The sequence below is a fragment of the Gasterosteus aculeatus genome, chromosome 12, assembly GCF_964276395.1.
Source record: "Gasterosteus aculeatus chromosome 12, fGasAcu3.hap1.1, whole genome shotgun sequence".
NCBI lineage: Eukaryota > Metazoa > Chordata > Actinopteri > Perciformes > Gasterosteidae > Gasterosteus > Gasterosteus aculeatus.
The window spans coordinates 1,481,548-1,509,317 of record NC_135700.1 but is presented as its reverse complement, the minus strand read 5'-3'; the positions used below and the strand labels follow the sequence as shown (position 1 = coordinate 1,509,317).

At 45.1% G+C, this 27,770-nt stretch overlaps 1 protein-coding gene across 1 annotated transcript in view; it reads right to left on the bottom strand.

Moving 5' to 3' along the window:
- Window positions 1–2,003: 2,003 nt before the first annotated feature.
- chsy1 (chondroitin sulfate synthase 1) overlaps window positions 2,004–27,770 on the bottom strand; it is a 33,584-nt gene continuing 7,817 nt past the window's right edge. The window contains exon 3 of the mRNA XM_040164490.2: window positions 2,004–5,570. Coding sequence (XP_040020424.1) covers window positions 3,978–5,570 — 1,593 coding nt within the window. The 3' untranslated portion in view covers window positions 2,004–3,977. The remainder of the gene's footprint in view (window positions 5,571–27,770) is intronic.

The window sequence follows — 27,770 nt, the reverse complement described above, 5'->3', positions numbered from 1 at the left end:
AGGCTTAGAATGCCGGGGGAATTCTTAGGACACACCGAGCTCCTCTCTCACGCTCTCGTTCTACCATAATTCAAGTTTTATTAATGCACATGACTAATTCGGCTTCTTTCCGGGAGTTTTTTTTTTTGTGCTTTCTCCCCTATCAGGTCTCCGTAGATTGTGGTTCCTTCGGGACCCTGGTCCTGACACCTGCCGTGGCCATGCTGACGCCTGCTGCTGCCATCATCATCATCATTATTTTAGATATTAATTATATTACTGTACTCATAAACCGACATTACCCTCTCCTAAAGTCTCTGTGCTCTCCCACCCCACAGGCTTCTGTGGATGGTGGTTCTATGTGATGGTGGTTCTATCTGATGGTTCTATCTGATGGTGGTTGCCCCTGCAGTGGTCCTGCTGTGCGCCTGGCTTACTACTCACAATTACTTGAATAATTTCTGTCATATAATTGCATGATTATACATTGTTCATTCTGTACACATGGCATCCATTGTAGTCTGTCCATCCCGGGAGTGGGATCCCTCCTCTGACGTTCTCCCTAAGGTTTCTTCCCTTTTTTCCCTCTTGTAAGAGTTTTTTTCATTTTTTGGGGAGTTTTTCCTGTGCCGATGGTGGGTTTCGGGGCAGAGGATGTTGTATGTGTACAGACTGTAAAGCCCTCTGAGGCAAATTTGTAATTTGCGATTATGGGCTATACAAAATAAAATGAATTGAATTGAATTTAATTGAATTGAAGCGAGCTTAAAGGTCATCTCCAAACCAAACATCAGTCACTTTAAAACCAAAACACAGACAATTTTTACAAACTGAGAAACGGGTAACTTTCATTAGAAACCCTCGAAAGGGGTCTGACATAGATACTTAGTAGCGGAACAGGAAAAAGGCAACGCAATGGCGCAGACATTAATACTACCTGCCTTTGTGACGAGATGCCGGCTGCCACAGTCTCTCTCGCCGATGACACAGAAGCAGTTGTCCCACATAAAGGCCTCGAAGGGGGGGGGGGGGGGGGGGGTGATGTGCTCACATTGACTCCTTCTACACTTTCCTGCTTCCCAGAATGACCCGGAATCACACACGCAGGAGGTCATGTTGACCATTTATTAGAAGAGGAAAATAATGGAATGAACACGAGTCATGTGAGCTCCAAGTGTCCGCCGATGGATCCAGAAGACTGTTACCGGCCATAAAGCAACCGCCCAGGCCAGAGAGGAACTGTCAACTCATATGTCATAGTTATGGACCACTTCATCGCCTTTGTACTAGCCTTGTAAAGACACAGGTCAAGCATTAAATACGATGGAATGAATCGGGTATCCTGTAAAATACGAGCTTTAAGACCTCCGGTTTCTAAAGCATTCCAAATATAATAAAAAGCAAAGATGTGGAGTAGACCTGGTCCCTGTATACTGGGGCCCAGAAGTTGAAAGGTCCTGCGGGCCTCACACAGCATGCCCGCTGCAGGAGGGGAAGTGTCACAGAGGACCCGCTGTCTACATGTGTGTCTTTAAAAAAACATGCAAGGCATACCCGTGTGTGTGCGTGCGTCACACACACAGATGATAGACGAGTGCATTCAGCAGAATGAGAACATTGTGATTGGTTTGCGGACTACATCCTCCCATAATGCACTGTGACCCAAATGATTGGATATATGTGGTCACTTCATGTAGCTGTAGATGATGGAAAGATCTGTCTGTTGGTTTTATACTGCGTGCTGAAGTCGACAAATCTGTGTGTGTGTGTGGGTTTGGTTAAAAACTAAAAATGGCCACCATACTGGTTGTCTTCATGGTTGGAGCGGTGTGTAGATGGGCGCGGAGTATTAACCAGAGATCACTGGACTGCTTACCATTTCCCTTCAGCGTGTACATAATGAGATTAATCGTTGATATGATGTCATCATTGGCTATTAGTCTTTATAGCCGGCGCATTTTTCATTGTTGATTCCGTCATCCTAAGAAGTGTGAATAATAAAGACAAAGAGCCGCACACCTACATACTTTTCTCCCATTTTAATTCTTCTTAAATAGAAAACCTTGCCCAGTTGGACAGAGTTGAAAGAACAAAAAATACAAAAGAAATACAAGAAAATAAAAAACACGGACAGTCTTAAAATCAGCCATTCGTGCTGACAGAGGAGCATCAACCCAATGGCGTGCTGCAACGTACAGTACCTGCCCATGCGCGACAGGCCTGTCACTGGGAAATGTTCTGTCCTCACACCTGTAACAGGACCAGACCATGTGAGCGTCACATGATATCAGCACGGGAGCTTCTGTGGGCCGGGACCAGCCACAACACTTTGTCAACATAAAAGAAAGTCATTTATAGGAAGAGACACCATGTGGGATGTCGGCCTTCAGCCGGCTGACCAGAGAGCTGCTCCCATTTCCACCCACTGGAATGAAAGAATGAGAGGATGAAAGGATGAAAGGATAGTCCCCACTTCCCCATCACAAAGGCCCAGGATGCAGCTTTTCTGTTTACTCTCCATTATACAGTCAGTGTCATGGTTGTGACAGACACACACACACACACACACACACACACACGCACGCACGCACGCGCGCACACACACACACACACGACTGTGCAAAACTCTTTGGTGATAATGAGTTTAAGAAAAGCAACATAAAAAAGCGCCATCCCACAACTGACAAGAGTTATACAATCGTTTCATCTACACAACTCGGTGAGAGAGAACAAGTGGAGCCTGCAAATTCAATAAATAAGACAGCAAAAGATCAATTGCAGATAGAAAATCCAGCAGTTGGGTTCACAGAAATAAAATTTTAAAATCCAGGAGAAACAATAACAGTGTTGTGTCATATTACCAAAATCCTAAATGTTAAAGGAAGGAAACTATTGGAAATGAAATGGTGTAATGGCTCTCTGAAACCATTGGCTGTGGTTACATTTGTCTTCTCAATGGGACTTTTGTCACCGTATGCATAATTTGAACTGTGTGTCCACGTACCCACACTGGTGAGTGTGACCGGATGCATTGGAGGTCAAAGCGGCGGATGTAGAACAACAAATAAAAGATAATTTCATTTCCTGTAAATTCTTCACAATAAAAGCCCTGTTAGGCTTCAGGCTGCTTTCTCCTCCTCCCTGGGGGATTAGGAGGATTGTATTACGGAAGAATAGATGCCAACAGACCTCCACTAACTCAGTGATGAATACACTTTCCCATGAATTGTTCACGCTGTTAAGAAGAACTCTCCCTTGTTGTTCTGTTATGTGAAAGCAGCAAAATCAGCAGTAAGTTAACAGGACTCAAGCAGCCGGTCTCAGCTGGTCTGCTGCCCTTCTCTTCCTTTGGAGAAACTCAAGAGTTGGGGAGATGAGGGAGACCATGGTCTGGATTGTGTCCACATGCTGTCCACACTCACTGGCATCTGAACTCTATGAACCAGACCACCTCGGTATGCGGTCGGCCTGATCGGATCCCAATGAGAGCCACATCTGATCGCATAGTGTAAACACTGGACATTTAATGAGTCCTGGTGTGACAGGATGACGTGTCACATTGAAAAGACAAGCGGAACCACGGCCGCTGAGACAGCTGTGATCATTGATGAATTGCTTTTGACAATCAGTCTTTTGTAAACATTCACAATCAGTGAGTCAGTTGAGTTCTTTTTGGAGCGCCGGTGGTCCAGTACGTGGACACCAGTCGCTTTTTTCTGCACACAAGACATATGGAATATTCATGGACAATGACGGTGTACTTCATTAGGAACACCTGCCTGAAATAACGTGTTGTGGGCTAGAGGGGCATCGGGCCCTTTGATCATTTATCAATTTTGCAATCCTGTACGAGAACTCAGATGTTCTCTAGGAGTTGTTCATCGCCATGTTTCCTTTAAAAAAAAAAAGAAAAAAAAAAAGACATTTTCAAAATCCATGTCTCAGTAAAAAATAAATTAGGTAGTGAAGTCACCACGCAGGCAGCAGCCCAGCTTTTCTTACGCTGTCCTAACTGAGCCGTTATTGCTGGCAAGTCTCCTGAAGCCGTCGTCGTTCTTCTCCAGCCAGAGCTCGGCCAGCTGCTGGGTGGAGCCGTGCGAAGAGGCCTTGGAGCCCACACACATCTTGTATTGCTTTGCCTCCAGGTTTGGGTCACATATGACGGGGTGGTGAACATGCACTATCCCTGTGTCTGTGCTTCTGAACAACTTAATCCCTGACTGGACAAATTTATTAAAAAGGTCCACATCCTCCAATCCCCACCCTTGTATGGAGGTATCAAAGCCTCCAGCCCGGACCAAGTCCCCTTTGTAGACACAGACAATCCCAAAGCCGTAGTTCCTCCACAGACCTGTCTTAGAGGTGAAGACGTAGTGGTTGTTGCTGGGGACCTTCCCAGCGTACACCACCTTGGGATCATACTGGCTGAAGATGATGGGGAAGTAGGTTTGCTCCCCCAGTGCTGTATTGGTCCGACATCGCTTGAGGAAGTCACTGGTGAAGAGCAGATCCACATCACAGTAGAAGAGCAGCGAATCATTGGAGAAGTGCAAGGAACCCACTTCCAAAGCAAGAGCCCTGGAGAAGGAGCCCGTGACAGGCTTTATCTCCATCTCGGCCCGAGGATACTTCATGTGATACTCCCTCATCAGCTCCACCTGTTTGACTCGCTCTGTGTTGTTGTCTGTGCTGAAGAGCAGGATCAGCAGCTTGACGTTCTGGTTTGGGATCAGACAAACTCGTTCATAGTTAGCCATGAAGCGCACAAAGATGTCATAGCGTCCCGACAGGGGCACCAAGATGTTGACTTTCTTCTCTTTCGGTTCCCTCTGGTCCTGGCCAGAGGTGGCCAGCTTGAAGGGCACCAGCATCTTCAGGGAATTGGACAGAAATGAGAGAGAGTCTGAATCCTTGTTGATATGGCTGGCCAGAGCTCCGGCATCCATCTCCCCCTCCTCTCTGAACTGGATCTGGCTGAAGGTCTGCTGCAGGTAGGCATGCCTCCTCACAGGAACTGTCATGGTCTTCCCTTTGTGCTTCTTGTACAGCAGCAGCAGATCGAGCACATACTCTGCCCCGTATAGGGGATTGACTCTCCGGTAGCCATACTGGATCTCTTTGAAGTCAATGACCCGCCCTCGTGTCTTGGCATTGGCGTTGATCATCTCCATGACTTGCATGATGATGTCATCCAGGGCTTGCCTTTGGGATGAATCCATCCCGCGGCGGGGCGGCTGACCATCAGAGGATGAAAACAGGTACTTTCCTGTGAGGAACTCCCACTCCAGGACCTCCTCTCTCTGCTGTGGGTGGAAGCGCATGAATGAAGGCGGCATGCCAAGCTGGAGGTCCTCTCGGCTGGGCTCATTCGCCCCGTAGCGGCCCATCTGAACAATCTCCCGGTGGAGCTGAATGGTTCGGTGGCGCAGGTCTGCGATCTTGCGGCTGAGCATATAGCTGTGTAGGCGATACTGGTAAGGAGGGTTCTTGTTGGGGTGGAGGGTGATGGCCCGGTGGATCTTGCTGTTGTGGAGGTCTCTGATGTAGCCCTTCTTATTTGGTTCATAGTTCTCATAGAAAAGCTGCTGCATCTGTGGAGACAAGAGATGGATTGTGTTAGTGCCACTTCGGACGAGTTCATTTGGAACACTGGATGGTACACAGGCTCATTAAAAGGAAATGCCATGTCTGGCCTGAACCACACAACTTACTAATGACAGATGAAGATATATAGGTGTGACCAGCAATTTTTGTTCCCAGGCTCCATTAAATTGTCCAAGTCTTTCTAAAAAATGTTCGCAGCTAACCCCAAAAGTGTGTTCTGAAAAGTGAGTAAAGTGTAAAAGACGGTACAGAAACAAGGTTGTGCCCTCCACCTCCAACGTCAGTGGCTATGGATCAATTGGCACACTTGGAGAAAAGACATTGTATATGGAGTGTAATGGTAAAATATGTTATAACATAGTCTTTTGCTAAAAGAGTGGCAAGTGTCTGTATTGAAGTTTAACATGTAAAAAGCAGAAAGGTGTGAAGTTTCCATTTGCAGCGGTGTCTGAAGAGAGCGAGTCAACTTGCTTTCACACAAAGGCTCGGAAAAAGGAAACCGTTACCCCATCTTCACTCGAGGTGTCTCACCTGCTTTGTAGGGGTCATAACCTGCTTCAGTATGTATCAATACAAGTTTGTATCAACGCAACCTAGTTTCATATCTCACCCGGTCCGCAAATTTCAGCCCTGCTATCTCCCTATATCAGGGGTCTCAAACTCCGGTTAGGCGCATCATACATATAACTTAACTGCATAATACATAAAAAATGTATCCATAACCTTTTCCCCACTTTTTACAGTGCTGTGAAGGAAGTCACCATCCTAAATAGAAGCAATCTGAGCCTGCTGGTTTGCCAACCAGAGTTGCCAACCCTGTTTGTTACAAAAAAACATTAATGGAAAGCTATGACAAGGGCTTTTTTTCTTTAAACACATAAAATGATAAAGCATCATTTCCAGAGGTGCGGCGATATAGCCCTTTGTAAATATTTCTGCACCTCTGTATTGCTGTATTGGTTCCAACAAATAGGTGATTATTGGTTATCATGAGTGGCCTAAAGGAGTGCGTTGTTCACAGTCCACTGCTGGCAACCATTAAGAGAGTATTTACTGCAGACCTGCTGGATTTTAAAAACGTACTCTTCCTCAAATAAAAGCAGGCTAAAAGTGGAGACTTGCTTTGGAGCTGCTGGCAGGATCTCAACCCTGGTCAAGAAGGACGGATTGTGTGCATACCCTCCCAATGAAGAGAGCATCAGAACTCCTGCAGCCTCTAGAAAGCCTAATTTAAGAGGACGGCTCTGGAATGCAGCCACAAGGCTGATCCCCAGGGAAAGGCCTTACGGGGAATGACAGGACAGCCCTGAGAGCTACGGAAAATGATACCTGAAGCTGAATACGATCACAGGAACTGCCTGAGTAACTCTTTGCTTTTCCATGGCTTCAGCTAGAATTCCTCTGCACCCAAGAGAGGGCAGCCTGCCATTCACAACACACTGTGACCTTGTCATTAATGGAAGTCTTGAGCAACGCCATGCCCTTGGTGGTGAAGGGTCGGTCTTTATCTCAAACCGGGTCGGAGATTCATGTGTAGCATTCTTTCAAACCAAGACCGTTAGTGATGCCTCCTCCTTCTCTTAGCATCATTCAGACTATGATATCTGGAGGTATCCTGATCAACCACACGTTTTCATAATTAATCATGGTAATTAATGCTTTTAAATTGACAATTGGGAACTTTATGAACAAAAATTCTGGTAGCTGAAGAGAGGGTGAAATTTCACATGTTAGAATTCCTATTATTCTGATGCCTCAATGAAAGTATGCCTGAAAACTGCTCAACTAAATCCCAATCCTCTGATTACTTATTGAATGAGATATTCACATTCTGCTTAGTTACTGAGGAAAATGAGCATGGGTATATAACAGGGAGCACAGCCTGGCTTCAACCATTCCGACGCCTGTAAACACAAAGGCTATAAGTGTCATTCGTTAGCATATCAAGCTTTAAAGCTGTCATTTGTACCAATCGTATATCCAGCAGCAAAGGTGGACTGCAGTCTGTGTCAGAGCCCTGAAGCTCCGCCCCCTCTGGTCTTACAGACCACAGTTTGTCCGTTTTCCAAAGTTTATTAAAGGAGACATAATTTGATAGGTCTTCTACATGTTAACGTGGCTGTCTGGCGTGTCCACCAGCCCCCAGGCACTGGATACAAACAGCCTGTATGATTCCTGTAATGAATCAATACTAATAAATACAACCTGCTTGGATGTACTGGGCTTTGCCAACGTCGTCACACATGGGGGGTGTCTCCCTTACTTGGCCTTGGTCCTCCACTCACCATGTCCCTCCACCACGCCGAAGCACTCAACCCTCAAAAGTTTCGCACATTTTCTCTACATGGTGTCCCAGGCTTAGAAGGCACAAGAACAAAATGGATTAATTTGATATATGAAGACCATGTCCTAGCAAGGATTAGGAAGACGCTTTTAGTGGGAATCTTTTGGAAACGGACGGTTTTCCCAGACTGGGCCAACATGGGTACTTTCCCTCCCCACAGTTTAGTGGTGGGCTCAGACTGTATCCAGCAGGGTAAGACCACTGCTCATCAGCTGACAGCCAATTGGTCAGGATGTTTAGGGCTCTCTCCTGGGGCTTCACCATCATTAGGACCCGTCCTAATTACATGACCTCTACTTCTGTGGTCACCGTTGCTACTTATGACTCCTTAGTGCGATTCTTTCACAGCCATTAGCCTCACAGCATCCTTGCTCCAACTCCAACGGAGCTCTAACAGAGGCAGAGGAAAGTCAAAAGGTTCTTTGAGGTTGTTTTAATGATCTCCTCAATGCTACTATAGGTTAACGGTCAGAGGGTCAGTTACCACCAGATCAACGCATGAATGGCTCTGATCAGAACAACACTTTTCATGTTTGGAGGTCCTGGTCTAATCATTCACACACACCAGCTCTAAACTGGTGGAGTACTTCACTACAAAATTAAGAACTGTACCCGGAGTAAGCAGTGTTCAGTGTTTAAATCAAAGTTGTGGTGCTAAATGTCCAGTTTGAGTATGTGTGTGTGCGTGCGTGCAGGTAGAAGAAGAGAGGCCGGAGGCCCGGTCTGGCAGTGGGCAGCATGGCCGCTCTGCCTGTGTGTAATCTGCAGCACAATAGACGGGGGCAGCCTCTGAGCGGGCCATGCAGATCTAATTGAAGACGGCATGATGCTGCTGTAATTGGCCCCTTTGTGAGCGAGGGTGGTCCGTCCAAACGAATTACACAACTCTCCAAAGACAGCTCCAAAATAGGTCTGTATTGATGAGTGTGAAGGGAGGTGCTTGTACCATCAACAGTCTGTACATGTTGGGTCATCAAAAGATCAGTCGGGTTTGACTGATCTTTTGAGATATTTCTGAGAAAAATAATTAAAACTCAAAACTTCCTGAATCGGTTTCAAATGAAATGCCCCAAAGTGTTTCACTGGACTTTGACTTTAAATGTAACTACTGGCTTTTGTATGTTGTTGTTATATTCATGAAATAGGACAATAACACATCAGACAATTCATCCAGGAATACAAGGTGTTGAAAATGTATCTTTTCAAATATAGAAATAAATAAACATTATGCTTAGTTGGCAGGCATTCATCTAAGCAGCAACTTTTGATTTATGCATACCTTATTAAGTCTTCTTCATCATCTATAATGCAATGACAACACCAGTAAAGTGACTCCGCTGAGTACCATTTCAAGCATATTTGATTCATTTGATTTGATTATCAAAATACTGTAAATGGATTGTTTTTGGCCATAATAATAATGACATGAAATCCATGTACTCTGTCAAATGCTGGCTGCCAATGCCATTATATTTAGAACATACAGAAAGTAGTTCTAAGTATCAAGGTTCCATTTTTGGATACACGCTACAGCAAATGGTGTTTTTGGTGGTCTAAAACAAATCAAAGACCTTATTTACACTGAACCGCCCCAGCTGGTATTTCAATATTTGTTTCAACTGAAAAGGTATTTATGTTGCTGTCCGAACCCTTTTCAGTAACATTTTAGGATGCCACGTCACTGGGAATTGTGCAGTTAGTCAAATGATGAACACACATGCGATTAAAGGAGAGTGAAAAAAGGAATGAGCATTAAACATGCAGAGCCTCTTGGTGAGGAGAGCAGGAGCGACTGACTGAGTCAGCAGGTGAACTCATTGTATGAGGCCCCCAACAAAGACAACAGGGCCAGGTCAGGAAATTAGAGGGACAGCCGGCTGGATACATAACCATTTATATAACCGTATAGGAGCTCTTTAGCAACAGAACTCACTGTCCGTAGCGTCAGACTTCATCGCTGCTTCAAACCCTGAACAGGACAATTTCCTGTACTCATAGAACAGCATCACCAAACACTGCTAAAAAGACATTCCAGGTCCAAATCTATTCACTGGTTTCCTTTAAAAACAGACACATGCAGACAGACGCCTGACTTTTACAAAGCTCTTCTCAGGACATATTTGTTCAGATGGAGAAAGGCCTTCAGGGTTGCTTTGTGTGTGTTGCCCTACACGGTGTGATCTGCATGCATCCTCCATACCTCTTCCGTCCCCTCCTGACCCGGTCTGAGCAGCAGCTGGCTCACATAGCTGTGCAAACTCACTCATGTTAAGTGAAGAGGTTCAGAGAGGAGAACCTTTGATGACACTATATCAAATTCAACAGCGGCAGGAATCCCAGTTCACAGAGCAGCTGGTTCAAATGCAACAGGGTAACACTATCTTCGCCTCCAGCTGCTTCCCTCCAATGTTTCCATGACAACAGTGGCTCTGAACCCGGATACATCAGACCCAAACAGTCATCATCTTTATCTGACATTAGACAGCAGTGTGTACATCATGTGCAGCACATGTAGACATTAAGGCTGGATTCACTTAAATCGGATTCAATCATATTGTAAAAATCAAGAAAGATTTAACATAAATTATATAAATGTCAGCTTAGTTTTGATTCCAAATCTAGAATACATTTTATTGGGTTGTACCTGGGTTTTACTCCAGTTACAATCCAGCATCAACTTTAAAAATGATAAGCTTTTACAACAACAGCTTGTTTTAGCCGGTCTGAGCACAATAAAGAAGTTAAGGGACGGACTCCTCCAGCAGAGATGTGGAGCTGAACAGGACTCGCTGTGTGCTGTTGTCCCATCTCTATCCTCTATCATTTGGCCGTACGGTTAATTAATACCAGGTTGTTCCTGAAGGAGGAGAAATCTGAGCTTCTACAGTCATCATGCCATCCAAACAGTAGTCAACTGAAAAACTGAATGTTTTGATCAGGAATGTGGGGCCGTCCCAAAGTTTTAACCTACGTAACGGGCCCCGACAGCACAAACATGTATTTACAAAGATTATGAATCCATATTCTTACTTGAATATAGCACTACTGAACTTGATCGTATACATTAGAGTGAGATTAAACCTCCGGCTAGACGATGCACATCACAACAGAAAGTCAATGACCGTGATAAGGCCATTATCTGAATATGGGCTCCTATTACTCCAGCATTCTCTCAGCCCCTTTGGTTGGTGTGTCCACTGAGGACAGGTCCGGTGACAGGGAGCAGAAAAGGCCCTTTGTTCCCTCTATCCAGAAGTCTTCTTCAGCTCAGGCTCCAGAAAGTGATCGGAGATATGCGCTGTAAGGACTCGATTACTGATGACAGTTGAGACAACTTGGAAAAAGAGAAAGATTTCCCACAGTCCTAAAACAGAACGAGTCTGGATTGCGAAAGCATGAAACTGGATTTACCAGGTGTGGTGTACCACTTCCACATCTCCCCAAGGGAGGGGGGTGGGTGTGATTCTGAGTGGAGCTCCTACCATTAAACGTGGCATAGGACGTGTTCCGCATGACACGACGATCTTTGTTCTGGCATAAGCAGACATGCATGCAAACATTTCTAATAGAAATTATAAAAATTACATTTTTGACTTTGACATTTGTGAGTAGAACTTTATACAAAAACATGATCGTTGAATACAAATTCAACCCCCCCCCCCCAATTTTATTATTGTATGGATTCTTTGCAATAAAGCGCCTGGTCCAGAATGGCCACGAACAGGGCAATTTGACGAGGTACGTCTGGTTGTTTCTATGGTGGCAGAGATGAAAAATTTTCAACTTTATAAATAATAGTGTAGGCTGTGCGTTAATGTTTCTTTTAAGTGTCAAAGCTGAAATAAAACACTGCACCTCATTGTTGGTTACTGGGAATTTGAATTAGTTTTATATCTACAATCTGTGTCCTTAAAAAAAGCAACAATATACCTAATAATAACCTAAGATTAAAGCATACTTATACAGAACTCACTGCAGGTGCACACCATCAACTCTACAGAACAAAGGAGCAGAGGACTCAACCACAATGAGTCCACACATTCAGAAGCAGAAGCAGAGCTTTCTTCACTTCCGTCTAGATGAGGCTGCACTGGAGCAGATGCAAGCAGTGAGCAGCACCAACACGTCTTCATCACCTTGTATCCTACTACGTCTTGACTTGTTTTAAGAAAAGCCAACGTATTCCCAAAACTCGTGACTACAACGATGGACAAACCCGACCGAAGAACCAACTTCAACCCTCCTTTACCCAAACCGAAATATAACAACGCTGCGGTTCAATTATCTTGGCAGCAACCCAAGTTATGACATTATATCCATTCTGGCATTTGACAATGTAGTAGATTCATTTATTATTAACCATAATAAGGAAGCAATGCGTATCATTAAGCCCTGCTTGATATAAACTTGATAAATATAAAATTATGAATGTTTAACAGCAAAGGGCCACCAGTTCAGTATGGTCACCTGACCATAGCCTACAGGGAACCAGGCTTTGATCCTTTGGGATATGGACGGAGTCTTCCTGTCACTACTTGTCTTTCTGAGAAAGCAACGGCTGCCTCATTACTATCGGTCTGCTGCAGACGGCAGAGGATGGGTGGATCACAGCAGGATCTGCTTCTACCATTAAGGCAAAGGCCTAAATTAAAACCGTCCATAAAAGCGAAAGGGAAAAACTACCCAATACGGGTCAATTTCTTCTTCTTTCCTTTTATTGTTGGAGGTAATTATAGGCGTGCGGTGGGCAGCAGCATACTTGTGGAGTCCTGGTGGTCCATGGAGCTAGCATTTAGTGAGGGCCGCCCAAGGGAGCCGGAGGAACAACAGGAACTGGGACGTGGGTGTAGGAAAGCTCTTAGATGAATGTTTCTACTCACTGAAAATAAACATGTTCATGCAGATCTGTCCCTCAGTCCCTCCATCCCAACAGCAGATTTCCCTCTGCTGAATCAGAGCGAACACAGTCTCTGTGTGTGTGTGTGTGTGTGTGTGTGTGTGTGTGTGTCAGTGAGCTGAGGACCTTCATGAAACTCCAGTGTGGAAGCGTAAAAAAACCCATTCAAGACGTTTTAAGAAAGATTTGACGTCTTCTAGTTCTGTGGTTATTTTGTGCATATGCTAAACAAGAGCGTTGCCAATATTATGCAGGGGAACTGTAGACACAATATAAAACATCATGAGGGGCTGTCTTTCAAATTCCATATAGAACATTTGGGTTGAACCGGTATTACATTTCCTTACTATATGAATTTTTCACTCACCGCCATACATAGCATGTGCATAGCCGTAACAACTGTTGCTGCTCTTCAGCACGCAGCAAATTGAATTGTTCACCATCCACCAACGGGACGCTGCGGTTGGACCTACTTGTCTTCGGTGTATTGAGATGGCGCCACGGTTATAACTTTATAACAACCATTAATAAGCCACTACTAACGCTCTTTACAGGGAAAAACACCACGACACAGCATTTTGTAACACTAAAAGGACACTGCAGAACTACATGCTGGGTACAGCTCGTCCAGACCAGAGATGGACCAACATCTCTGGTAAGTAGGACAGAACAACAGGGAGGAACCGGCTCTCCAGCTCTCCTTACTCCAGAGTAATTCAGCCAGTCTGTCCCCCCCAACCTGCCCAGGGGGACGGCGGGAGTGGGGCTTTAATTACAACCCTGTACCTGTTTGATCCACCAACAGCGAGGCCGTCCGACCCCAGGTACCCGGAGCAACAGCTGTACGCTGATGGTTATGGCCCACGGTCCAGATGTTGCCACTGACACGTGCAGCAGGCCATGTGACGGCCACTGGCTGCCGACGCTGAAGGGAAGCGTTCACATGCACAGTCCGTCTTACTTACATAGACAAACTGACCAATATACAAATATGTCTGTCTGTACATTAGTCTGGTGCGAACAGATGTATTGTTGTGTACGTAAAATGTATTTTTTATAGGGCTGTCAAAAGAACGCATTAATCTATGCGATTAATCTGTCCAAGATTAATGCAACAAAAGATTTTAACATAGTTAACGTACCTTTGTTTACTTCCGGTTCACTTTTGGAAATAAACGGTTTACTTCCGGAAGTAAACCGGAAGTTGACCGCGGAAACGAAACGACTGCCAGCTGCAGTCAGTTACATCGGAGACAGCAAGACGGTGGCTCAAGATGGAGAGAGCGTTTTGCATTGGACGTAAAACAAACAGAGGCGCGACATACAGCGGTGAACTGTGCATAGGAATTCTTTCATGTGTTAATGTGTCCACCGCTATGCTATGCTAGCTGCTAGGCTAAGCTAGCTGGAAGAATTGCTAGTTCAACATGTTCCACCTGGGGGAAATCTGCCTTCAGGATGATCAAATGTGTGAAGTTGTGTGTTTAAAATAACATTAACAATTAAACAACAATGTCTAAAATACACATTTTCTAAAGCAGGGGTCTTCAACATTTTTCAGGCCAAGGTCCCCCAAACTGATGGCGAGATGGAGCAGGGACCCCCTATTCTATGGAGTTCGGTCCGCCATCTTTTATTTTTGAGCTCCGCCCTCTTTAGACGTGAGCATGAATGGATCTGATTGGCTGGTGCCTGTGATGTCGTATCAGCATGAGAGGAGCTGTGAATGAACCGGTGAGCAGCTTGAGAGCTGCTGTGGGACTGAAAGATAACATCTTCTCCATCAATTTATCCGTTCGCTACAATATGTTGGATTAATGTTAATGTGTATTTAAAGACAATAAAAACAATTCAGATTCTGAAGACAAAAATAATAAAACAAAAATAATTCTTATCAACCAAAAATGTTGCCTCAGTACCTCCGCGCACCCCCTGTTGAAGACCTCTGTTCTAAAGTGTTACTTGTCAGATTTAGTCTTTAGAAGAAAAACAACAACATTTATTAATCGCCATTAATGGAGATAAATGAATTTCAAAATGTGTGATTAATCCGTTTTTAAATCTAATGACAGCCCTATTTATTTATTCCACACTTTTAAGTGTGGGGGCTGTAATTTCAGAGTGGGGGGGGCACCCCACTGTTAAATGGTGGGAGAAACACTGACGTCCATCATGTACATTTTAATAATTAGCATAATCATTATTGAATCATGGCCAAGAGCTCGTTGCGTGAGGTCACAGTGACCTTTGACTAGGAGCAGGAAATGGCCTCAAACGCTTACAGAGTATATGTGATGCAATTATTCTGCAATTATCCGCATCCTTGGAAGTAAATGGGCAGATCCTTTGAGACCGTGGTGGTGGATCATTGGCTCTTCTTCATAATAAGCTTCATCCACTCCTTCATTTACAACCCCCCCCTCCCGTTTGAATGAATGTCAGAGTCACAGCGACTGCAGAGCACAATCAACAAAGACTGAGTGTAATGAGGTCTCCCACTTCCTAATGAGATATTGTTGTTGTTGGAGCGTGTGGTGCCAGGGAGTGCATTAGCTGAGGCTCAAGGGGAAGAAACGTCTCATTGTTCTATGAGGAAACATCCAACAGCCACAGTAAATAAACTTCCAACACCTACTGGATGTCTAAACACTTGATCTCAACACATGCAGACATTCGTGTCCTATGGGTCTGTCCTCTTTGACACACATTTTTTACCGCCACCAAAATGTTTGCTTTTGTTTATCCTGTCTCTGGAGAGAGGAGGGCCGGTTTTGTGTCGAGTACACAGAGCGTAGCTTAGTGCTGTCTAAAACATTCTCAACGTCATTGGCTACAGCTGGGTACCGTTTCAGAGCACAGAGCCACTAGAACCCTTAATGTGTTATATGGATGAGGCCGCCGATAGCGGCAATGAATTTGTTACTGGAGCACATATGGCATTATGACAGAATACACTCATCATTGGAGAAGGACATGTGGGCATTGGATTAATTCGTGGGAAGCAGACCTTGAGAAGATCCAGTCTCTGTCTGAAACTGGAATCTACGCATCCATCGAACTAACGAGCAAGCTAATGCATCGAGGATACATTAGCTTGGGTTGGAGGAAGACCATAAGAAAAACACTCGCATTTTTTGCAAGGCTCTCAAGGGACTTGCTGACACCGAACTGCCAATGTCGTTGTCCACCAGCACCAAATTCTTCTGACTTTATCAAGGAGAGCGAAAACATTAAGAAATACGTGTCCTTTTGTTACAGACGACCGAGCAACGTACCATCCTCTACGGTGAGTGATAACTAAGTATTCATTGTTTTAAATGATTTAGTTAGCTAACATTAGCTAGCTCTTATTAGCTATTTAACAAACGTTACCTATGCAGGCTAGGCTAGGTTTAAATAAAGCAGAGTAATCAGCTCAGTAACAGAGACAATTGTAGAAGCTGTGAATCGGATGCAGAAGACAGCGTTCTGCAAAATGGTCAAGCTGTTCGACGTTGCTTAATATATTATTAAACATGAGAAATTACAAAATACAAATAAAATTGAATGAGTCTGACTTATGTTTTGTTTGTTTTGGTTAAAAAAAATCTAAGAAAACACTGTGTGTAGACAACTGCCTACTGCCATTTAATTACAATTGCATATACGGTAAGCCCAAATAAATAAATGTACTACTTTTCACAAAGATTAAATGTCATTTCACAAGTTAAAAAAAATGCCCCCAATTTGTGTCTCGTAAAATTCCTATCCTGATTCGAGTATTGTCCTTAAATCCAGAACTTCATTGGATACCAATTAGGTAGTGATGTTCCAACTGCTAGCTATTTCCACCAGTGGTTGGTGAAAAAAATGTTTATTTTGACTAAAAACGATATTGCATTTGAATAAATGGTCTGTACTTGTATGGCGTTTCTCTAGTCTTCTGACCACTCAAAGCGCTTTAACGCTACATGTCATCACTCACCCATTCACACATTGATGACAGGCGCTACCATACAAAGTGCCACCTGCCCCTCAGTAACTAACCTTCACACACTGTAAACCAGCTACAGGAGCAATGTTGGGCTGTCTTGCCCAAGGACACAGCATTGCACGGGCTAGCAGGGTGTGGGATTGAATATTTGATGGCCTTTGAAGGCAAATCATGTATAAATCCGAGAACGCAAATAAGGTCCATGCAATCAAACCAGTCTGAAAAAGCAACCGGCCACCTGCCACTTTTTGATCTTGGCGCTAATGCGCGTTTTCTGTAACTGTTGGCCAATTGCAAAATAGCTTTATCTGCCCACTGGCAACTTTAGTCCAATGTACAAATGGTGACTGGGTCCGTCCAAGAAAAATACTCGCAAGCAAGCAGAGTAGTCCTCTCGCGAGGGACTTGAACCTGCACCATCGCTTCCTCAAGCTGAATGACGACTACTTCAACAAGAAGGAGACAGCTTTTAGTGGATGTGGAAGGGCCTGCATTGGACTCCCTCAAAGATTTTGCCATTCCAAAGTCACACAAAAACATGAGAAAACAGGGTACAGGTTGAAAAATGTTAGGGTCACCTCAGCCTTTCATGGATATTTGCGGTGCTCCGCAGGGCATAGGCCGGCAGCAGGTCATAGCTCTGCTCCTGTGCAGGTTCTGTTCCTGGAGCTGTGGTGTCTGCCATCTACTGTAGCTAATACCTGTACAACGACTCTGTACTGGTTAGTGAATCATACAACCACGCTGAAAACACCCAAACTATCCCTTTAAGATGAGGGGTGATGAGCCAAACTAAAACCAGTCTGCTACTGTGCAGTCATGGTGAAACTAAGGTATGTCACACAAACAGCGTATCAGGTTAACAGTGCTCTAAGCCAGCATCATATGACTTTCTGCCAGCGTGAGGAATGGTGGAAATGCATCAATGTGACATGGTACTCTGGAGGAAAGACACAATGAGTCTGTGTGTGACGAGCCAGGGATGTGGACTGGAGTGAGCTGAAGAAATTAATAAACAGTAGGGCTCCGCAGCATTCTAACCTGTCACGTGACACCAAGTTGTCAATGATAGAGGTGGAGAGATGGCACGCACACACACTCTGAACACACATTCAATCCCTGTTCCAATTTATTCACCAGAGGAGAAAGGAAATCATCACTATCGAATTACAAGGAGCACATTTCATCAAATCAATTATTGCTGGAGGAAGATCATGTGATGTCGAAGATCCACAGCGCATGACTTGGCAAGAGTTGATCCCACTGCCTATGAAGACTCGGTCTCGGTCCAAATGAGTTTGAGATTTGTCATGCAAAAATGTGAGACTTTGACTTGTTTCAACTAATTTGAGGTGTGAGCTTTCTCACGTACATGGACCATATGGTCAGATAGTTCCCCTCAGTGTTCTCAGTCACCTCCAGGATGTGTCACACCACTGTCTATGCCTACCTGGAGAAACAGAAAAGGAAAAGGCAAGAGGTGGAGAACCTGGCAGCCTTGGAAGTCATTTCTCCTTTTAAATGTCTGGTTTGAGGATTTTCCTCATCTTACCTCCTCTACCTTCTTAAAACCTGTGGATTTGGTGAGACAACTATTTCCTCGGAGGAAAGCAGGGAACAGTGAAAAAAAAAGAGTGAGAGGATGGAAAAAATGAGAACACTTCGAGTCTGCAAGTCTGCAGTCTACAGAGGTTAGAAAGAAACGCGAGCAGGAAAGTGATGAAGCTGTAGATGGATTCATGTGGGTAACACATTGTGGCGAGTAGAAAACACATTATAAGTGATCCAGGCGAGATGTTGCTCACTCTCTCCAGGGGATATGGAGTAGACAGCCTGGAGGGGCTCTACTGGGCACAGCCCGACTGACAAGACAGCATCAGAGACAGAATCCAGGGAGTACAAAGTCAGCTCCATGATGCACACGGTCTAAAATGTTTCCAGTGGCCTTCCTTTTCCCTTCGACAGCCTCCCTCTGCAGCCTTGGGACTTCCAACCTTGCACCTAAAAGATTAATCATCCAAGAATGCAATCAATCTGAGTTACCCGACACCCGAAAAGCCTCCGGCACCCTGCTGATGTAATCCCCCTGTGGGTATATATATGGTACTATAGCACAGAAGTCACGTATCCGCAACAACTACATATCACCTCCCTGCCGGCCGGTCCATTCGCCCCCGTGAAACACAGGACAGGACTATTTTTTTTAAAGATTTTATAAGGAACACAATAGTTAACACAGACCAAATGATCTGCAGGGAAGTCCAGAAGTTCACCCAGCCACTTAGAGAGCAAAATAAAACAACACAACAATAGCTAGCTGCTATTGTTGTGTTGTTTTATTTTCCTACATGACTGGACACTCATTCACACACGCTGCGACACAATTGAAATGTTAACCACTGGTTGCATCCCGTTCAAGGACAGGATTTACATCAGTAGAAGTGAACTTTGAATATGTCCCCCGTTAAATTGACAGGCTACGGATTGATTCATGTGGAAAAAGTACACAATCGCCCCCTGTCTCTAATCCCTTCCCCTCTCTGAGGCGTCTCCACCCCTCCCCCCAACAGCAACCGGAGCCCTCCACCCAACCCCAAGAAGCTGCCGCTCACAGACAAAGACATCGTTCTAATCCCAGAGCCCCACACACTGCTGAAGGAGCAAGGCATTCCTTCGCTTCCTGTGCATTTACATGAACGCACCCCCCCCCCCTGGATCGTACTGCTCTCCCTGTCCCTCTGAGGTACAACTGGGTTCTTTGCATTATCAGGCCTCCTCATCAATCTCCAGAGCCTTTGTATGCCCCCCAGTGATTCACTGGTCTCTCAACATGGGGGAAGGGGAGTTTGCTCACCCCACTCCCACACATGCAAACCAGCCCCACACCAGCTTTCCACCCAGCAGCTTGGCTAAGACACCAGCTCACCCAGAGGCCATTGGAGAGCTAAACACACAGTTTCTGCTGATCTCCAGAGAGGAAACCAAGACTGGCCACGAGGACACCACACGGCCCATCTAGGGACTGGGAAGGGGGCCGTTGTTTTGTAAACTCATAGGGTCTCATGTCAGAAACACTCGCACTAACTAGAGCCCGACCATTACGGGATTTATGGGGACTGTGCCAATTCAGACATTAGGGAGTAAAAAAAATACCTCAGGTAATATTCCGGGGGCGTCCTTTGAGGACGCGGGGCTCGGCTGTGTGTGTGGTGACACGGAGACCAGACTTTTGGTTAGCTTCGCTGAGATGATGAGATATTGAGAGCAAAGAACGACACTGAAGACTTTTCTATATTCTACTCTGGGTTAACATTCGGAATGTATTCAGATGGCCTAATAATATAATAGAGAATCTAAATTATCTATATCAGTGGCCTTATGGTCTAGGAATCTGTTCATTCCTTTCTCCATGAACGGAGAATAGCATGTGGGTAATCTGGTCGTATCTCCTCATTCTGCACAGCACTGGAAACATTTCACAACATTTCTTCTTATGTGACCTTCATACGCATAGTCTGAGCAAGACAAAGCCTCCCAACTGGACAGTTGGACCACAGACCGTAAACTAGCCCCCATTCTCCATCCCTGTGGCGTAGGGGAGGAATCCACCCCCCAGGCCCTGTGCCAGCTCTCCAAGGATGGTCCCTGATGCCATCAAATACCTTAATTAGTAAGGACACAACATTTAACATATTGATTTGACCTTGAATATACGGTGCTTGTGTGGATGTGTTTTAATGTTGCCTGTCTGGATGTGATGTGTTCTAATGCGTTCTTAATAGCAGACTTTGAACATGCAAACCAAAGACACGTGTCGGCCTTTGAAACATGGACAATAAAGTCTTCTGTTGTAGATCCTGCCGGCCTTCTTATAATACAAATGTTGTGCACCACATTCAGCAGCTGACTGAGGCTTTGAAAACAGCAACAAGGAAAAAGTATGATTTAATTTGTAAACTGAGCCTTAAAATGGGCCAAGCAGCAGAATAGTGAACAATGATCGAGCGCTGAAATTCATGTCCAACGACGATGTTCAACATCAATTTACTTTAACGAGTTCAGCCATGGATATACAGCCATGCATACAGTACTGCTGTGCTCCTGTATACAGTGGAATCTGTGTTACGCGTTACATGTCTGAAAACTGTAACCAGCATTACATTGATTGCATTGGGGCAGCGATCGCGTTCTAATGAATGAGGTCATTGACTCTTCTCCATCAGTGTGAGGCGACTAATGCGCAGCACATGTTTGTCCTTCTGCTGGGTAACGTCTGCAGGAAACAAACCAGTACTGATGTTTCTACAGACACATTCATCCTTATTGCTAGATCTGCTCATCTGTCAGCTACCCACACTGTGGCCGTGTCTTCTCCCACAGGACGTCCCAAGGAATTCATTGACTGGTGACTCAGGAGCTGCTGCCGCCATGTGAGGGTATGGTGCTTTATGGAATCCAGGTATGATCACATCTAGTCCCTTCCTCGTGTACCTCCACACCAGACATGCTGATGTTCTTCCAGGGTTCACACTCCCGTGTGATGGACTGCTGCCAAGGACATCTGCCGCAGTCTGTGTCTACACGCAGAGAGCTGGAGTACTGACTTACTCCTGTAGTGGTCTGGGGTCCACATGCACGATGTGTACGTGGGTGAACGTGAGCATGAGCACAAGTCCACATGCCTGAGATCTACCACGAGACTTTTAGCTGCGTGCTGTTAGCAACAGGTCCTGAGCAAGTGGGTCACAGTACGGCTGCTCAGAAATTAGCACCCAAACAGCAGACGAATGAATTATAATGAGAGCGAATGGAAGCTCGGTTCCTGCTTCTTCTACACGTGTGTAGATTCTATTGTTCAGGAACAATACAAATTCACAAAAAGGATGAAACACATTTTCGAGTTTCAAAATAACTAATATCATGGCATACTATTATTTCTTTACACAATCAGCTGGTTGAAGCTGTTGTGATGACATCAGGACTGCAGAGAGTCTTTACATCTTCAGCTGCAAACTAAAGACACACCTCTTCAGACTACACCTTGACTAAAAAGATTAACACATTGCAGCACTTAAATACTTACTTACTACTGGCTCTTATCTATAGCAAATTGTAACTTGGCTTATTTGATGAAATTGCACTTTCTTGTTTCTTTGGGTTTGTATCCTTATGGTTGAAATGCACTTATTGTAAGTCGCTTTAGATAAAGGCGTCAGCTAAATGACATGGAATGTAACTCTTTACTTGCTCATACTCATCAGGGTTTACACTGACAGGAGCAGATCATACATCAAAAAAGCATGTGAGGAGGATTTCACTGGAAAATAATCAATAGTAGACGTTAGAATCTGCAGTTATATCAGTGGTCGAGTCCCACTGACTGAGCAGTGACATGAAGCTGCATCCAGATCCTGGGATGTACCGCTTCTAAAGCCTCTGTAGACCACAACATGCAGCATGCAGGTAAAAGGCTGTGGTGAAGTTGTATCTGGGAGGAGGAAACACATGGTGTGGCCACTGTAAGGCTCTTAGAAACTAATCTGCTCTAATTGGATGCTGGAGGCTCAGAAGCAGCACCGTGATGGACTGTGATGTGTGTCGTGACAGATCGAGCACGCTGACTGGAGAAGCTCGGGGGCTCCAGCTGCCTGCTGTGCTTCTACAAACACAACGCTTTCCCCTGATAGAGCTCCAACGCTGAAGAGCCCACATCACGCAGACCGGCCAACAGGGACCATATGAGACCTTACGGGACGCAGCTGGACGAAGGACCCTGAATTGGGTCTTGGGTCGAGTCCTGGTCGAGTCGCCACAAGGAACGGAGTTTGTGACATGCAAGGTTTAAGCTCCACCCTACGTCAATGCCCGCTGAAGAACCAGAATGGACATTTAGCCGGGCTGTCTCATACATGATACCTCTAACCTGCTTTGAGAGGCTCAGTGCAGCTGTTCCTGAGTGACAAAACATCTGGAGGGACACCATTTTGACACTATATAGTACATGGAGATTAAGAAACAGAAAGGAAGGTTTTTGATTGTTATTTGATAAAAGCAAGCATGCCAGCTGCACACACAGTACAGCGTACCCCCACACCTGGAACAAGTCCGGTGGGGGCACATAGACAAACAAACACATCCCGGCATGGCTGGATAAAGATTAAGGCTTACTGGTCAGCGCACTGCCCCCAATGTGGCCGACGTCAGCAGGGCTTAACGCTGCTTCATCTGCTGGGTGGACGAGGAGCACGGCGAGCTGCTCTGAGGAGCCTTTTATTCATCCACGTCCATTTTTTACAGACTCATCCGATAATATCTACAACTGAACTAATGATTGGCACCTTTTCTAAGAGATGAACTAATCGTCTTCTACTGCAAACCACGATACTGCATGCCTGTATCAAGAGTAATGCAGGGTTGCAGAATGTTTACGGAATGAGGCCAACCATAGGAACATGAAATCAATTTCAGTATCAAAGATTTCATATTTTCATAATGTTATAATATATATAATGAAATGATAGCACGTGTTGGAGGGGCTACAGATGGGACTAGGGAGCAAGATGTCAGCAAGTGATATTCTGCTGAGCTGACAACAACAGGTTATTCAACATTACATTGAGCTTCATCTTATGTATCTCCCTGACACGTCAAGTCTTCTTAAACGTCCAACTCTATTTCACCAGAGCAAGACCTGCTAAATATGGAGCCATATCTGACCGTTCTGCACCCAAAGGCCTCCCTAAGCATTCAGTAAAATGGCCCTCATGTAATGACGCAGAAAAAGCAGGGCGCAGAGAAGAGGAAAGGTATTGGTTACAGCAGTCGTGTCACTGAAATAGTACAACAGGCCATCAACAAGCCCATTTACCACAATGGCTTGATCAACCCACTTGTGGGCTTAACTCGGTGATGAGCAACCCCCCTCTCCCGGGCTTGATGTCCCTGCTTGGTGTCCACCGAGGCCCATTGTTGATGTTGGGCCGTACTAAATACGTATGAATGTATCACAATAACATGGATGAGACCGATCTTCTGTACTTAGTGTGTCATTATTGCCCGTTTTCGTCTTTACAGCCTCTGAACAGTCAGTGCTTACCCTGAGATTTAATTCTAGCCAGGACTTCAGTCAGAGTTGAAAAGGGGGGAGAAAGGGAAAGAAAAAGAGGGAGGAGGAGGAGCCGAGCAGCATGACTAAGGCCTCTGCAGGCACAGCTTCAGAGTGCCAGTAAAAGCCAGCGGCTCGGGCCAAGCAGACGGCACCGGGAGAAGGCTTTTGGCTACGAGACAGCAGAAAGCAGGAAGCAGAGCTGGAAGAGAACAAAGTGTGAAGGACCAGAGGAAAGAGCATGCTACTGCTAAAGTTTGGACTCAGCAGCCCATCTCACAGAAAGGGTCTCCTCACGACAGCTATGAACATGACAAAGGAAACCACCATTATCAATGATCATTTCAGATGGCATTCAATACGTTCATGGATATTACATTACCATGTGTCACATAACAACTAACTAGCAACCAACACAGAAACACACCAGGGACTCCTTCACATGGACCACATGCACAAAACGCAATCTCCCTGCATTTTCTGTTGGGAGTGTAATGGTTTATTTAATAGTCCGGACCCTTTAGGACGATAGAGCTTCTTCATTGTCCAGTTAACCAGTGTTCTGTTTAATCCGCCTTGAGTAAATTCGTTGGCTTTGTGAATAGACTAAAGAAAAGATGTGGGCATTCTGCTTTAACAGTCCTGGCCCAGTCGGAAAGCATACAATTAGAGAGGAAAAAAGGAAAGCAGGCACATGAGCTGGCAGTGGGCGGGACGCCAGAGGAGGAGCCTGGCTTGCAGTGTGGAGACCGGGCCGAGCCCAGACCAGGAGGGAGCTGGCTTTCCAAGAACCATGCAGCAGCACTTTCTTATTCGGACCCTCTCTTCGGTCAGCATGAGCGCCACAATGTCACATCCACCAAACTTTAAAGCCTCGTGATGTGTGATTGTGTAATCAGGAGATTTCAATTATTGGGTCATAGGCCTAACCCTTTAAAAAAAAGAGGGCGTAAATGATTAACACAAAAAAAATGCTAAATACTCACATCAAAGCGATTTATTTTGGCTAATTTTGCAATATCTTGTATTCCTGTTCCATAAGCGGCTGGAATAGATTTGTCCTGTGGACGCAGAGACGTCTGTTAGTTATCCAACCCTTATGAAGCCTAAACTACTAGAAGCTACTTTATTGAGTTCCCGGTAAGTGAAATGCTCTTGGGGAAATGTAGTTCCCTCTGGAATACAGTTTCCTAGTCCATGTGTTTAGGGCTTTGATTGTGAAATGTAGAAATAGGCCGAGTGGATTAGTCTGCACTGCCTTTTTTAACAGGAGTAATATCTGACATTGTGATCATCCTGATGCTGTACACTATACTACGCGAAATTAGAGCAGTGTCATTAAGGACTACATGGTTCGCTCCCTGTGGGGGAACGAGCAGACCAAAGGCCAAGAGGCTCAGCACTGCAGACCAGATGCCAGTAGAACATAGAAACAATACTGCTAGTCCTAGCCGGGTGGACTATATTACCATGTGGATGATCTGGTCACGATATGTGAATGGTAAATGGACTGTACTTGTATAGCGCTTTTCTAGTCTTCCGACCACTCAAAGCGCTTTAACACTACATGACATCATTCACCCATTCACACCCATTCACACCCTGATGACAGGAGAACCACACACAGTGACACCTGCCCATCAGTAACTAACATTCACACACTGTAGTCGCAGCTACAGGAGCAATGTTGGGTTAAGTGTCTTGCCCAAGGACACATCAACATGTGGGTTAGCCGGGCCTGGGATCGAACCCACAACCCTGATTGGAGGACGACCGTGCTCCCCACTCACCCACAGTCACCCATGAATACGGGCTGGGCCGTTGGGGAGTTCCTACTGATGGATACTACTGATTCATAAAGCACGCTGTCCCACTTCAGTCACTGCCTTCTCCTTGGACTGGAGAGGCTTTGGCAACATAAAGGATTTATGTAGAGGAGGATCCTCACATGCAGTCACATGCAGTCTTTGGTCCAGACACTTAGAGACACAGACCTTCGTAGCAGTGGGGCTCACATGGGACACTGGACCAGTGAGAGGAGTTGAGACACACACATCACACTTCTGCAGCACTTGGTCTGCGGTCAGTTTGAGGTTTGTATTGAAATGGCCATAAATCTAAGACTTGAGTAGTTCACAAAGGCCCTGATCCCACAGTCATTTCGATCTGTGGAGGTTTTGACCTGAAGAACCCAGTGCGCTCTGTGGTCCCTGGGCCAAGGTTCCACACAATAATAGTGCCTTCCCATAACATGTGGATTCCATATTTGGGCTGACTTGGTACGGTGTGTGTCATGGCGGATTGCCACCAGCATACGGAACAGTGAGTTACCTCGAGGAGCTTCGCACTCACTATGGACTGGACGACAGGACTAGACAGCTATAGACTGCTGTATACCGGCAGGCCAATTGGTTAACAATATAATTAATATATATATATATATATATATATATATATATATATATATATATATTATATATATATAATCATTTTGATCATTTTGAATTTGATTGAATGACCTCGGTTCTCGAAGCTAAACAGAGAGGCATTAAACCGTAAGTGCTGGTAATGTCCACTGGTGTTCTCCTCTTCCTGCTCCTGTGCCTCCTCTACCTTTATCCCCAAGTTAGACCGTGAAGAAGTACGGATAACGACTGAACACATTATTGTCATGCATACCAAGGATACATTGGTATTATAATGCATGCCACTATTTGTGTTTGCAGACTGATTTTGTCCGTGTCCGTCTGAGTTCTGCAGACAGCATTGACGTAGATCCACCCTAAAAGGCTACGGTAGACGCATTTATTTCATGTTCCTGTGAACAACTGTTCTGTACATTTGCAGAAGTTTCCAGCGGCACACGGTACACGTGGGTGTATACATGCACACCGTGTGTACGGCTGCTTCCTCCACTCATTGCGTATCTAAGACATAAGAGGAAGCAGCTCAGATCAGATATGAAGTTGTGCGCAGTGCATGTTAGAGAGAGAGCCCGGTGTTATTTCTGATGTTATGTACAAACGGAGCTAAGATGGGAAGGGATAAAAGGCAATCGCAGTTAATGCTGACGAAAAGCAGCAGTACGGTGAGAGCACAATGGTGTTGTTGTTGGCAGCACGAGTGCGCATGAGGCAGCGCACAGGGAGATTTGGTGGGCTCTCAGGCCACTCAGGACCCTTTAGGATTAGGAGGTGGACTCTGGGAGTCCTGTTATTAGCCGTGTTGGAGCTTGTCTGTACGTGTTGGAATGGTCTCTGAGCTTCTGAGGAAAGCAGATTGCTGCTCACCTCCAGGGCTCCGTTACGTCATACAGTGAGCAGGCCTCACATCTGGCACGGCGCTTTAGTCCTTAGTCAGACACCATGGACCACGGTGCCCAATCCACCGCCTTCTATTGGGAAAAAAACTAATGATGTTGGGTCATAACTTGGTAGATTGAAAAAGTAGCTTGCGAGCAGAAGCGTGGCCACACCTGCCGTAGATCCTTCATGGTTATTCAGAGACTGAAAATGGAAGGATCTGTCTCACATATTCATGTTTATCAATATGTGCATTAAAACGCAGGCGCTGTCAAACTCAACAGCGTGAGGTGCTAAAGGGTTGGGGTGCAATAACACGCGCTTCGGTCAGAGCTCATTCTGCTTCCGTCACAAACAAAACAAAAAGATCCCCTTAGCGTTCTAGTCTCATCTAAAAATATGTCATCAGAAATGACAAAATACGGTAATAAGTGTCAAATTAAACTGACGCCATGATCAGCTCAATAGGACCAGCACCCTTCTTCATCTTATCGGTGACACTTGTGTGCTCTGTGAACAGTGCTGAGCAAACGGATTCACTTTTTATTTCACAAACAATCAAAGAA